Source organism: Akebia trifoliata, chromosome 14 (assembly GCF_017979445.1).
Source record: "Akebia trifoliata isolate Shusen 1 chromosome 14, ASM1797944v1, whole genome shotgun sequence".
Lineage (NCBI taxonomy): Eukaryota > Viridiplantae > Streptophyta > Magnoliopsida > Ranunculales > Lardizabalaceae > Akebia > Akebia trifoliata.
Window position 1 is genome coordinate 995,067 of NC_141388.1, and position 14,599 is coordinate 1,009,665.

Consider the following 14,599-nt stretch of genomic DNA (forward strand, 5'->3'; position numbering starts at 1 on the left):
GTACTCTTGACAAAATACATAACTGTTTCAATAATTTCTCCATATTTTCAAAAGAGAAGATAACATATCATTCCCCCCCCCCCCCCCATAAATAAATAAATAAATTTGAGAGAATTAAAGCACAACCCACCCAAAAAAATTGATTATATCATCCCAAATTGTATGATCTCCGACAGCACAGAAAAAATCTACAAATTACATCATATTGCACACACATGAGCACAAGATAACATTCTCTTTAAACCTTTAATCTTATGGGTCAATCCCACAATGCAGACATGGAGCATCTTGGGTTTGAGTCATTCTGACATTAACCATAGACGCATCCAAATATAAAATTTAAGACAAGTTTGAAGATAAACCTCAAATTTCAAAGACTGCTCTGATTTCAGGTCAAGTGATCTGAAGAAAAGAAAAAATAAAGGTCTTAGTAGTCTCAAAGCTTGATCTAAATATAATCATGTTAAGGATTACAGCTAATCATCAATTCACTTACCTCTTCTCTGTTCTTCAAATTAATGAAATAGAGCTGAATGGGGAAGAGTGAATGAGAAAGCTTTGTGCCTGAAATTTATACCAAATGCATATATTAAAACCCCTTAAAAGACAACACCTTGTTTCTTGCCTATTTGAAAGCAGAAAAGGTAATACAAGTATGACTATATGAAAGGATATTGAAATGCATACCATAAGCACCCACAAGCGGCTGTACAAAAGATGAATTATATCATATCTCTTCGCTCAACTCCATAGCCATGGGAAACTCGGGAATCTTAATTGTCGGTGATGGAAATCCGTGGTGGTTGTCCTCGAAAGGAAGCAGCTTTCCTGAATGCAAGCTGTTTATGATCCAGCTTACTGGCTGCATCAAGTTACCCGATTAGTATGATAAGGAATAAGAAATGGATAATATTTAGCATAGGCATGCAAGCCGAGGAAGGACCTGATAAGTAGACTATGGGAACTCCGATTATGACTGAGAAAGCAATCGTATCATGCGAAACACTTTCCTTACTTACATAGTAAGATTTTAAGCCTTACTAAGGGTCATTTTGCTCAAAGGGATTACCAGATCAACAAACCAATACCACAGCCCTCCAAATTTCATCGAAAAACTCAGATCCATTTAATAATTTCTTTTGAGCTTGATCCAAGGTTTTGAAAATGGACAGATGCCAAACTACCACATAACTCCCAAACTTTGAATTAAAATTCAATGGGGAGAAAAAAATAATTTTGATTTTTTTTTTTTTTTTCAAAGTTCATAGAATTTTATCCTCTACAATCCTGAAGCATCTGATCATGTTTTTGGGTGCCAGAAGGTGAGCCCAACGACCCTTAGTTAGGGTGAAATCCTTAGTTAGTAAGGCTAGTCGGACCCTTGTATCACTGTAAGGCATAATAATAAAAAACACTAACCAGCGTCGGTAGCTTTTGCTCAAAGGCACAGTGCTTCAAGTGACGTGATGCTCTGCTCTCATCCTCAGCGACTATAGCTCCCACAGAAATCTTTCCATTTTTCAAACTCTGGACCAACCACAGGAGCGTTTTGAAAACCTGACCACCTCCATGCTGGAAAACCGATTTAAAAAAAAAAAAGGATTAAATCAGCATGCAACCATAAAAATGGAAGTATGTGAGACCAACAAGCAGTGAACCTAGTGCTAACCTTAACAATCTTCGCAAATTTGGTGCAAAAACTGTGCTTCCCATGAAGCATGATCCCTAGTTTTTCAAACATATAGATATGGTTATCGCAGCGGACTGGCCGTCCAATTCTCCTGTACTTCATGTGGTCTTGATTTGATAGGATCACATATCTGCCAGAAAATAAAATTCCAGAAAATAATAAACCTTGCAGACCTACTGAAGCATATAAGTCGTGACAAGGGTAAAATTTGTTTGCAAATTATCTGAATAGTTTATGTTCTTTGAGGCATAGACAAGGATGTGCATCTGAGTCAAACAAGCGTCTGATGACGAAGTAACAAACACAAGAACTCTACAGAATCAACACACTGACACATCGACACAGCATCTCAACATCTATGCTCCAAGCATCTCACATCTGTTCGCGAAAAGCTCCAAGCGGATTCATCTCCACACCACACATCACAGCATCTCAACAATTAGCAGATATCTGCACTAAGACTGTGGTCCTTCCGCTCTTTGAGATATACTTGTCAAGCTAGGTATGATTAACATCTATGCTCCAGCATGGTGGACTATCGGATGATATTACTTGTTTTTGGACAACCATTAGTTGTAGTACTAGATAGTGGTTTTATATTTTTAGTAGAGAAGTAAGGGTATATTTAAAGTCCTTATGGGCATTCCTCAATATAAGAGCTAAAAGATCCCCTCTAAAAGCTTAAGGCTTCCTTCCACATTTTCTTTTCCTTCCTTTTCATTTCTTCTCTCAAGCCCCAAAACAAGTCTAAATTCAAGAAGCATCACAAGCAAACCAGTGTTAACACAAACGACAAAAAGCATGAACTTACTTCTCAGGTGGTAATGTCGAACCAGATACAATTGAATCAGTAAGCCAATTAACTTTAAGCAAGAAGCAATTAACTGCACATCCATACAAGAACTTTGTTGTTTGTAACTGCATCAAAAGTATATGAGTAGGAATCAGTCCCTCAACAAAAACCACACAGTGAAAAAGTGAACACTGAAAGGTAAGTGGACTTATAGTAATTTATATGGATTATAGTTTGGACATGAACAGGGATGGATGAGAAAGTTTAGAAAAGCATGGGTCATATGGCTCATCATCACTGAATGAAAAATGCACATGAAGTTGTCCGCTAGAAAAGAACCGTTTTAATTAATAGGCATCCGTGAGGGGGAAATAAGATAGAGCCAAATATAGAATTATCCAAAATGCTTAAAAGTAACTAAAATAAAGAATCATCTGAAGGGATATATTCTGAATTTTAGTGACTATAAGAAATTAAATCACTTCCTAATTGACAGAGAAAACCCAGTACTCATTTTGAGGCATGATTCAATAGGTATCAACCACATTAAGCTCATCAAACCCATTAAGCCCAAGGTCAATTTATCCATCCTCTATCAAACATGTTTTCAAGAACTTTGATACAACAAAGAGAATATTGCACGTGTTTAAATCAGATAGTTCCTATTAGAAACATGCTTCACAGAGCCATAGGAAAAAAATACCATCCATACTGTATATCCAATTTATTAAGGATTAAGCTTCGAAGATGATGATGAACTTCATTAACAAGATCAATCCAATCTAATTCAGGATGGCTCACTTTCTAAAGTGTAAGCAGATTCTAAACTTCTGAAACCCATAAATGAAGCCTCAGTCAGAAAAAGCACATATGAATAAACCAACCTTCTTTGGAGATAGCACGACAGGGAGTTGTTGTAGCTTACACCTGGATCTTCTGTTTCCTCTTAAATTTGGAGAAGGTGATGGGATATCTGAAAGAACAAAACCTCCATGTTTCCTGATCAGCATTTCAAGCTCCATTTTCTTCTGACTTAGAAATCCGGTAAGCAAGAATTCTAAGCCTTGAAATATCATTATCTTCCTATCCATAATGTGATAATTAGTCAGATTGGTAGTCATTTCTAGAGTTCCAAAGTTCAATTCTAGACTTGACTCTTTCAATCTTTTACGAGTTCTGGTGATTGAACCTACATAGATTTAAACAACAAGGTACCATGAGATTGACAGTTTCCAAAGGTGTGAAGAAATAAAAGGTTAAATGTGGATTCAAATCTGAGTCAATTTTTATCAGGAAAAATTGAGTATTTTCTTTTATTAAAGAAAAAAAATATTAAGTCTTACGCGCTCGGGATCCAGATTGTATCTTTTGGCCACTCGTGCTCGGCTGAAACTTGTCTATTTCAGCTTTGGAGAAACGAACTCTCTTTTTTGATGAACCTTGACCTTCACAGGGATTTGGATGTCGACTTGAATGCAGTGATGCAATCTTTCTTTGGTCCTCGGAACTAACCACATCTCTGGCTTTTTTCATTTCTGGTATTAAAGCACTTTTTAAGTTCATTTCTCCGATATCTTTGCTTAAAACAATTTTAGAAGCCTGAAGACGATGGCGGATCCCATTATTTAAAACAAGAGGTGAACACCTTTCCTCTTGGTGGTCCTGAAACTCAGCTTCATCATTTGCAGTCTCATCATTATGTTTATTTTGATTTGTTGATTCGGTAATTAGTTTCCCAACAGAAAATGCCTTCTGATCTTTCTCATAATCTTGAACAGCAGAACATTTAGATGTAGGTTTTGAAAACAGATGTCTGGTAGGGATCTTTTCACTGCATGATGTGAAGCAATCAATAGTTTTCTCAGAAGAAAGCAACCCCAAGATGCCTTGCACGGGGTCCTTAGAAGGCAATAGCATGCTATAAGCCTTGAGTGAGGTCAACTGCCTGCGACTTGTAACCCCAGAACCTTCACCATTGATCTTGGTCACAATATTTCCTTCCCCGTGAGTAAATTCAGTACACAGTGCTTTGGTTCGTTTATGCTTATTCTCCAACCCTTGTTCCAGTTCAGGATTCAAGTACTTGGCAGTTTCCTCTATGTTTTTCTGTTTGGTACCTAGGGTGACCTCGGCGGTATCTGAAGAAATACTGCATGGAACAACAGAACAAAGAGGATCGGCCAAGGACAAAATAGATGAGCTCACAATATCTTGAGAAAATGTTATCCCCTTGTTAGCTATGCTACATAATCCCTCATAATCTACGCTGGATAACGAAGCTATTTTGGACCCATCTTCTGGTTTCTGTACAGCCGAGTTCTCATCCAGGATGACATCTGGAGATTCCGACAAAAGGCTGGTCTCCCCAATGACAAACTTTGGCATGCATTTAGCAGTATTTAAGTCCACATGTACAGAAACTTCATCATCCTTTTGAAAAAAATTGAAATTCCAGTTAGAACATTTTGATAAATAAATAAATAAATAAAAAGTATTCAGAACTACAATAAAACAAAATTTTCAATATATCCATTTGAGATAGCACGGCAACAAGCATGGCTTCTAAAAATGGAAGGTGGAGTCCTGACACAGTGTAAGCCTCAAGGTTGTCCAAGGGAGAACCATTGAAAATTTTATTTTCAGAGAAATGGAGGTAAACATTTGAAAAATCAACAGAAATAAATTATGGAAACAATGGACAAGTATGGAAATAGATAGAACCTTTGAACGTACATCACCACAAATAAATTGCCTTAAAACTTCACTATTTGAACGTACTGCATGACCACTTAAAAAAAACATTAATCTAGAAAGAGAACTAAGCCTAGGGTTTTATCCCAGGGATATAAATAAATAAAATTCTGCCATTTAGAAAAGATGAATAACTAAAGAAAGAAATTTTCCATATTTCCTAACCTGGATTGCCCCTATCACTTTTGAATTTGTCTGAACCGATTGAATTGAATGTGGTTTCAAATGCCTTTCTGCACTCAAAGTGTTTAAAGCCGAATGTGAATCACCACAAAGCTTCTTTTGCCACACACAACCAGGTAATTCTAATTGTGAGTTCTTTAAATGTTCAAGCTTCCTTTTACTGTAAGTACCATTGAAATCAACTTCTTTAGCTCTATCATCTATGTTCTGAACTTCATCACATCCATTACGATTTTCAGAGACAGGTGTATCTAGAACACGAGAACAAGTTCTAGATAAGTTGCATCCCTGCTTCATAACTGAACTAGAACACCATAGATCATGAGTAGAGTCAACTTTCGCAATGGATAAACCTACATCATCAAATGCATTGTCCATAGTGTCTTCATCCAATTCCAAAAGTAGACCAGTCTCATCGACCTCATCAGTCACGCAATCAAAGACCTTTTCCAACTCGTCTGAGCACAAGTGATTCCGTGCTTGCTTCACAAGAAGTGCAACTTCAAGTACAGATGAAGCTGACAATAGCTCGGAAGAAGAGCCATTCTTTACTAGTTCAATTATGGCTAGTGCTTCCGACGCCGCAATAGAGAGCTCAACTGCATCTTGAAGATCAGCATTTTTAAGTTGCCTACAATCAAGTTTTTCTTGACGTTCAACCCCACTATCCTTCTTATCTTTGGAAAGAGATTGACTCCTGAAATTCAGGGACGCTCTAGACTTGGAAGGTAGCGGTGCATTTACCTGGCCATCCTTAACCTCAATTTTGTATTGGCAGCTCTTGTTATCCAGCAGAGTAGAAGTTTCAGGAAGCGATTGCATTGACATAATGTTGTTTGATCTATGCCTCTCTGTTTGAAGTATATTGCAAACTGAGCTTGGGGTTTGTTGTGTAATACCATCCGAAGAAAGATGTAGGTGAAGATTCATCAACTGTCCAAAGATGTACCCAAAAAAAGGAAGCCATGATAAATAAATAAATTAAATAAGAAGCAGAAAAATAAAGTGCAAAACATAAAAATTGGCACAAAGGTGGAGTAGTAGCTCCCAATGGTGCATAAAAACCATGAGAAACTCAAATTATTGAAACGTCATCATGGCTCACAGGGGTCTTTCAGAAGTATCATCATATTCACCAGAGACTCCAAAAGGGTTGGAGCTTAAACTTTAGTGAACCAATTATTAAGAGCACCAGTGAAACATCCTCACTTTGAGTAATGACCAAATATGACTAGTAAGAGTGGAATCATCACACGGAGCAGCATCTCATCATGGATGATTAGTTCTCACCTCTCAACATGGCTTCGTGTATGCTCTTATTGATCCAAATTATCCAGTCCAAAGAACACATATTGAGGGCCTTGACCAAGAAGTTGAATGAAGCTAGACGCTACAAAAGATCTGATTAAAGAACATTCTCCTCAAAACCTTGCATATTTTTTATTGATATCTAAAAGAGAGATCAATTGGACGGCACAATTGCCCACTGAATACACTTTATGGACAGCCCACCCAAGAGGTTATCCATCAATTGAACGGTCTGGATAGATGACAGCATGCACAAGCTACATAACCATGCAAGAAACTATGGTCCATGATGTTATGACAATCCTTGGCCTACGTAAATAGAGAAGTGAGTGAATTGAGTAATCTTGGTGACTGGGTATCTATCCAAGAATTTGGTAAAGGCCATATGGAACCCAAACTAATTTAAATAAGCAACATTTGAACATCAGTTGGAGACCATATAATTCCTTTTACACCATGTTAGTCATCAATCCCCATTAAACAATAGTGTCATCCACCTTGAGTTCAAAGGGGTGCTCTTTGAGTACTTTTTGGTATGTTGGGATAGCATTTGTAACATTTCAATTCTTTATTTTGTTGTTTTTCTTAGATGGGTCATCTCAACCTACCCAAAAAAAAAAAAAAATTTAACAAGTTCCATGCATAGAAGAAATTTTCCGAAGAACATGAATGTGACAATAAAGTAAAGCGATTATTGAGAATTTGACAAGAATGTAGGAACTTACATTTCCAGAGGAAGGAGTCATGCCAACCGGTGAACTCTCGTCTCCTGATAAGAATAAATGAAAGTTGTTGCATCTGGAATCTTCCCTTGTCAAAAGATCAACATCTTTCTTGTCACTAGTATTTCCTTGAAGGAACACCAAATCCTGCCCATTGTAGTGAGGAAAATCCATCATTATCGATATTGGATGGCAAAATCTTTACAAGGTTATAACAATAATATCTAAAATCTCCTCGTGTTTGGTGAGAACACTCACGACACACACGCACCTTGTATGCTTGTTGAGATGGGGTTTGAGCATCTTTTATGTGCTCATCAAGGAGAATGTCTTGATGTGGCTGAAGCCATGCTGGAAGCCAAGCTATATCCTGCATTTGGAAAATATTCAAACAATCAACAGAAATTTAAGCTTCAATTCCTCATGTTTGATGTCCATAATCAAAAACCTTACAGGCCATAACAACATCAGCAAGTACCATTGCTATAATAACAAAAACCAAAAACAGAAATTACAGTTCGGAAAGACCGACCATAGAGACCCTAAATTCGTGAAAAACTCACGAAATGCTACAAAGAAGTTTTAAATTCTACATAATAAAATACCCATTTGAGATTTCATTCAAAACCCATAATAATTCAATCAAAAAAAAAAAAAAACTATAGGACCAGACTTTCTGTACAAACTACAAAACGAATAACAACGGATACTTTGAATTATCAAAACAACATCAAATGACCCATTAGAGACTTTGCAAACTCAAATTAAAACATATGCCCATTTTCAAGAATTGGATCAAAAACCAAAAAATAATTCAAATATAGAGGCAACAACAAAATTATTTATTAAGAAATTGCATTAATAAGAACAGACCAAACAAGAAACAGAGGAGAAAAGGCAAAAGGTGGTTCATCTGTTATTGTTGTTGATGAGAGAAGGGTGAGAATATACCTCTGAAAATTGAGGTGGGCGAAGACCTAAGCTCGCCATTGATCCCGAATTGCGAGCTTTGTACCACAGTGAGGATACTAGAGTCGGAATCTTCACGTGATGGCGCGAAGGGGCATTTGGGATTTTATATACAGGACTTAGAAATAGCACCCTTATTCTAAAGAATTACGGTAAATACCATTCTGAAACTGACCGGGAAAGGAACGTTTGGCTGTAGGGAGAGCCCTATCCCTGGGATATGCAATTTGTGGTTTGTTTTAAAGGGAAACAGTATATGAGGACGGACAAATTCTCACCCCAAAAAAAATGTGAATTTTTGGCTGTTTTTAGTGGAAACGTGGTCCCTTAATGGCCTATTTTCTTGCCAAATAAGGTAAGGAAGCACTAAATCCAAGAAATCCGTCGCATTCCCTTGTTAGTTAATGGGACCGATCTCATGTTAAAAGCAATAGTACTAATGTCATTAGCATCATTGAAGTCTTATCCCAAAATTAGGGGTCAACTAAAAGAATCGTGTTAATTTTGTTGAGAAAGTAAGGAATTACCGTAGGCTCCAGAGCTTGACTCCAAACTTATGCTCTTCTTGGTTCGCAATGATAGTTAACGTTCCAAATAATTTTATGAACCTTGCATTTGTGGGTTGTATATGCACAAAATTGTAGATCAAAATAAATTACTAATGGGGCAGCCAAAACATCGATAAATAAGCACAAATTGAGCTCAATCCCATCTTTCCCTCTCTTGATCATCGTGCTCATTTGGTGAAGATATTTTCATTTTTGTATCATTTTTTATCTAGCTCGAAGCCACCAAACATAGTGCAAATATTGCAAAGAAAACGATTTACATTGCAAATGTCCTAAAAGTGTTGAACATTGGGAAATGTAAATCATTTATTTAATGCCAAGCAAGGCCTTTATAAGAACCAAAAATGCGATTCCCTGCCTTCACATTAGAAAAAAATTTATTACCTTGATTTATGTTGATAGCTTCTTGCTACTTTCCTTCTAAAATGACCCAAAATATAGTAAACAGAGTAAACCTTGGCAATAGTATCATAGAGATGAAAAGGCCAAGGCATTCGAACCATGGTTCTTGGTTCTTGGTAGAGATCAAACCCAACATAGAACAATAAATCCCAAACTAGCCTGAGAAGGCCAAATTTTTATAAGCCAGAACACAATGCAACGAAAGATGGTTTTCAGATTTATCACTAGCTAGACATGAGTAATCCATTTTGTAGCCAAATGTGCATGGTTCTTTAGTCGAAATGTAGTCTGAGTGAAAGAAAAACAATCGTTAAAGGGGCCTTATAACCAAAATTTGAGTGGGGAGAGTAGTGTAAGGATGAATTAAATTTGAGTGTATGTTACACAGCACGGTTAGGTTCCAACAGTGATGAAAGCAACAAAAAAATCAAGCAACCTTGAATAAAACTCACAAAATAGCGAGGAATTTGCTTCTTTGAACTCGTCACTAAAAGAATATGAAAATTATTCATACAGATAAAGTGAGTGAAAATTTGAAAAACAATGAACAAAAAAATTACAAATGCCAAAATAATCAGATTTTATGACTGATGGCAAACAACAGCCGTACATGAGAAGTCCCCGTCAATTAACCACACCCCCAAATCTTCAAGTCTCCTTTGAACTAAATCCAAGCTCATCTCAGAAGACCAACAAACCATCTTTCTATCCCCCAGAGCCGTCTGATTAGCTTGCTTTGTACCAATTTTCAAACCAAAGCTCAATTCGTCAACCCTTCTAATCCTCACACCCTTCTCTTCCAAAGATTTTGTCAGAAGAAGCCCAAAATGCCTCTTATCTCTAGGAATAGAATCTCCACCCATTAAAGAATTCACCATGGCAGCAACCTTGTCGATGAATTCATCAACCCAAATCTTTGCACTTGTTGATGATCCCCTGACAAACAAAAGTTCCAAGTCCTTTGCGGCGGAGAAATCATAGGAGGGATCACTCACATCAGAAAATACATCACTGCTGGTAGGAAGCATGTTTCCATCTATCACCCAAGAACTGTATTTAAAATCTAGACACTTTTTAATTACATAGGATTTAACCATAATCTCTTTGAAAAACTCTGTTTGGGATCCTTGAAACCCTTTTAACCTATAATCTTTAATACTGCCGAACAATTGCCCAGCGTCAATCACAGGATGTCCCCTCCTCGCTAGATCGAGTAGGAAGTCGGACTTAGGGCCCACAAGGATGTAATTCTTGATGTCCAGCCTCTCGAAGTGGCATAGCATGTTCTCTGTAACAGCCTGAGGTACAGTAAAAAGGCTCACAAGTAGAACAGTTTTATGTTTCTGCATAGAGTAAAGAACAGACCCGAGTTCATCAAAGCTCCTCACAACTCTCCCGGGAAGCACTTCTCTGAAACAGAAATCATACCATTTCAACTTACTCAGGGGCTGCATTTCTAAAAGGTTGAAATCAAGAGAACTTTCATCCATTAAATATGAATCGGGACCAGCTGTCTTTCCATAGTTAACACCAGCATCCCTGTGAGAAACACTGAGAGCTCTTTCATGCAGAAAGTTGGTGTAAATATTGAAGTAGCCACGGGAATGGATAAACTTGATGAACCAAGGAGTCCATATCCTCTCTCCCATCTTTTTATACCATCCTGTAGTCACCTGTGAGGTGTCAGTGTATGAAATGAGATCATCGCACACACGCAAAGAGATGTCCCAGTCTTGGGTGTTTATGCTGTTAATAGGACAAAATCAAAGAGAGTAATATTTATTTGGAATTACCATTCCTTGCAGAATTGGTTTGATGCCCTTTGCCTTATGTGTGTCATACCACAAACGGAACTCTCTCCAGGGTTTCGGGAAGAGTAGCTGACCCCAGGTGCCAACCAACTGGTACAAGAAAAGCCGAGTTCCATTGTCCAACTGCAGTTTGTTCCCATGTTTACCTATGGTTGGAAACATACCATATGGGGAATAAGTTGTACGCACAAATAAAAGAAAAAAGAAAAGAATCCATTAAAGTTATCTCTGAATTTTCACGAGTCCAAAAATGAAATACGATCAAGGCATTAAGCCGAGAAGGAAGCAGAAAAATTTGCTCACTTGCTCTCACTGTTTTATGGGAGTATATTCATTTGGAGGGATTATTGAAGGTAAGGTTTACAGAAAAGACGGTCTATTTGGAGGGAAAGAATGATCGTGCTTTTCAAAAAAAATATATAAATGAAGCTTCTTTGGAAAAGGAGGTGGCCCTAAGAATTAAGGCTCTATCATATAATTGATCTTCGATTTTGGGTACTTTACGAAGGAAGTAGATGTATCCTTTCCTTTGTGGTTTAGTAGCATACTCTCATACTAGCCTATCTCATTTGTATTTCTGCTGGGCCTCCTTCCTTTTTATTTATAAAATTCCTTAACATCCTCTGCTTCTTTTGCTTTATTTATTTTCTTGGTATTAATCGAATCTTTGCTCATCTTGTCTCATATACTCTCCAAAGCTTGTAGACCATAGTCTTTACATGGCAGCAAGTGTTGGGAACATAGTAAGTAGGCATTGTATTCGGGTTTATATATTCTAGATAGGTATCCTCAACCTCCTCCCTACATGTTTTCACTTTGCTCTAAAAAAATTAGACTTATCAAAAGAAAACCTCAATCCACATCATTTTTGGACTTTCTCCCGGTGGAAAAATCAAATTGATGACGACTTTACATTCAAGTTATGTTTGAGAAGATGGCATAACCATGACAGCAGACCATGGTTTTAAAACTCAGTTCCACGTCCCGTCTCGTTCATGTCAGATACTAAGTAGTCTCAGACGAGTTTTCCGATACATTTGAGACGTCTCATCCAAAAAATTTAAAAATGCACGTGGGGTATTAAATCTCATTTGAAAAATTGACTTGTCCATCCGTCTCGTTCATGCCTGATACCGAGACGACTCGGATGAGTTTTGAAACCATGCAGCAGACACATGAGTTAGAGAGAATATAATCTGATTTGTTAAATCAAAATAGTTAGACAGTTTTTCCAGTATCCCTCAATAACTACATTCCATCTTAAATGAGGATTGTAAATCCATTTAAAGGGTTTCTCTCAATAATTTGTCAATGAGCATAACCCGCCACTCTTGATTCTTCCATTAATAATGTCTTGTGGATTTGAATTTCAGCAATTACGTCTCCAACCAATGAGTTCATTATCATAATATAATTAAAATATCACCAACTATAAAGAAAATTCCCACATAATTGACAAAAAATTATGGACTAATCTCACTTATGTTTGAAAATCTAATTTGTCGAGATTTTTACCAATATAAAATCCTGGTTTCATCAAAGCCATATATTGTAACCCAAATGCAGAGAAAATAATTATTAAACTTTCCAAAAGAAAATTACCTGGCACAAATCTCGGTCGCTGCAAGGATGCCCCATAGATCAAAGGACTGAAATTTGAAGAATTATAGTAATAATTGACAATTAAACCCCTGAGAAACTTGTAATAGAATGGAGAAACCTCCAAGTCATCTTCCACAACAAATGCGAACTCATCATCCGAGCTTGGCCACCATGCCTCCAACCACTGCGCCTGCAATCCAACGTTCCCTGTACGATAATGCACGAACTTCTCCCCAAATTTCCACGAGAACCTATCAACAAAATCCACAATTCGATGCGATTCTTCGAGCTTTTTATCCAAAAGCCCAGACTCGTCTCCTGGATCGAATTCTTTAAAATGATCAATGAATACATGGAGATTCACCCTGTCGTTTCCATAATCAGCGTTCGCGAGAGAACGCAGACACCTAGAGAGGGAATCGAGACGATCGAAAGCAAGGACTTTAATGGTGAGGGTGAAATTCGGAGGAAATAAATTAGGGTCTTGAATTAGATTGGAGGGGTGGGAGAAATAGGAAGCAGGGGTGTCGTTAGAATTGAAGGTGTGAGAGTGAGAGGTGAAGAGATTGAAGGAGGTGTGGTAGTAGGCGTGAATGAACAGAGCAGAGAAAGAGAAAAGGAGGAAGAGACGGAGAAGACTCCTCTTAGGAGGCATTGAGAGTTAGGGCTTGAAGAATGATATTATTTGACTTTTCTCGATTTGAGGAAATTAGGACTTGGGAGTTGCAGATCTCACTCATACAGTCGACACTGGTCTCAGTACTTCGATTCGAGGTCGTTGTGAACTTTGTGATACGTTGTTGTTTTTATTTGTTTTTTCCTGTTAATTTGCAATTTGCACCGGGAAAAAAAGTGAGACGTACCGGAGTGACCTCAAGCTAGAATCTCATATGCACTTCTTTTGACGTGAAAGTAAATGGAAGTCCATCCACTTTCACGTCAAGAAGTGCGATATAAGATTATAGACTAATGTCAATTAAGCATTAATGAAAAGAAAAGCATGTTGGTAAGGATAATTATAAATGCACCTCACGAATTACTAAAGACCAACTCACATCATAGTTGAATTGTTTTGTGTTAAAATTTTTGGAATGAACTAATTTTTGGTGAGGATGATCTTAAGTCAAAAAATTCAGTTACGATGTGGGTTGCCCTTATTAATTTCTAAGGTGTTTTTATAATTACCCCTTTAGGTAATGCTATTTATGTTAACGTGCGCATTAAAAAAATGAATGAAAAATTCGAGCCTGGCCCTGGATATGTTTGACTTGACCCAATTTAAGGCTTTTGAACATTGCCATATGGAAGGAAAATTGACTATAGTCAATGTAGAGACTATTGAATAATTGGTTATAATCAATTTTTTCCTCCATATAAAGTTCCCGGAAAATCTTAAGCTTCCTTGACTAATCATGATAACCCAACCTTCTTTGACCTCATAGTTCATAGAACTATGGATCTTTTTCCTTGTGTATTTCTTTAGGATACACAAGAAAAAAGATATATGGCTATATTCACATGCCACATTGCAAAGCTTTTTTATAGCTCCCACTCCTTGAGATGTGTAAGATCTTCAAACCAATCAATTGATTTGTAATTCCTTGACTTTTCCGTTGATCTTTAATCTCTCGATCTTTCTCCTTGATTGGTGCTGACGAGGTAAACATTTGGTTCTTTGAAAGATTAAAAGAAGAAGAACAGGCCCACGAGGGAGAAGGAGTTTGAAATGGGAAAGATGATGAATAATAATTTATAGAATAATTTATTTATTTCTATGTGTAGGAAATGATTTTTCGAAC

At 37.2% G+C, this 14,599-nt stretch overlaps 2 protein-coding genes across 4 annotated transcripts; both read right to left on the reverse strand.

The window, feature by feature from the left end:
* Positions 1–701: 701 nt before the first annotated feature.
* On the reverse strand, positions 702–8,614 carry LOC147385297 (uncharacterized). Of its 3 annotated transcripts, none has more exons than XM_086423800.1 (10): positions 8,399–8,614; positions 7,719–7,817; positions 7,451–7,594; positions 5,400–6,350; positions 3,827–4,913; positions 3,368–3,672; positions 2,502–2,608; positions 1,670–1,823; positions 1,420–1,572; positions 702–862 (listed from the first exon to the last, which is right to left on the reverse strand). In XM_086423800.1, the coding sequence occupies exons 1-10, from the start codon at positions 8,435–8,437 to the stop codon at positions 728–730; spliced, it is 3,174 nt and encodes a 1,057-aa protein (XP_086279926.1). In that variant the 5' UTR covers positions 8,438–8,614; the 3' UTR covers positions 702–727. The 3 variants fall into 3 exon arrangements, with proteins under 3 accessions (XP_086279926.1, XP_086279928.1, XP_086279927.1); XM_086423802.1 differs by having other exon boundaries at positions 7,706–7,817; XM_086423801.1 differs by having other exon boundaries at positions 1,670–1,820; positions 8,399–8,612.
* Positions 8,615–9,843: 1,229 nt separating this feature from the next.
* Positions 9,844–13,627, reverse strand: LOC147385298 (transferring glycosyl group transferase). Its single transcript, XM_086424090.1, has 3 exons — positions 12,801–13,627; positions 11,181–11,344; positions 9,844–11,060 (listed from the first exon to the last, which is right to left on the reverse strand). The coding sequence occupies exons 1-3, from the start codon at positions 13,453–13,455 to the stop codon at positions 9,969–9,971; spliced, it is 1,911 nt and encodes a 636-aa protein (XP_086280216.1). The 5' UTR covers positions 13,456–13,627; the 3' UTR covers positions 9,844–9,968.
* Between the last annotated feature and the right edge of the window lie 972 nt (positions 13,628–14,599).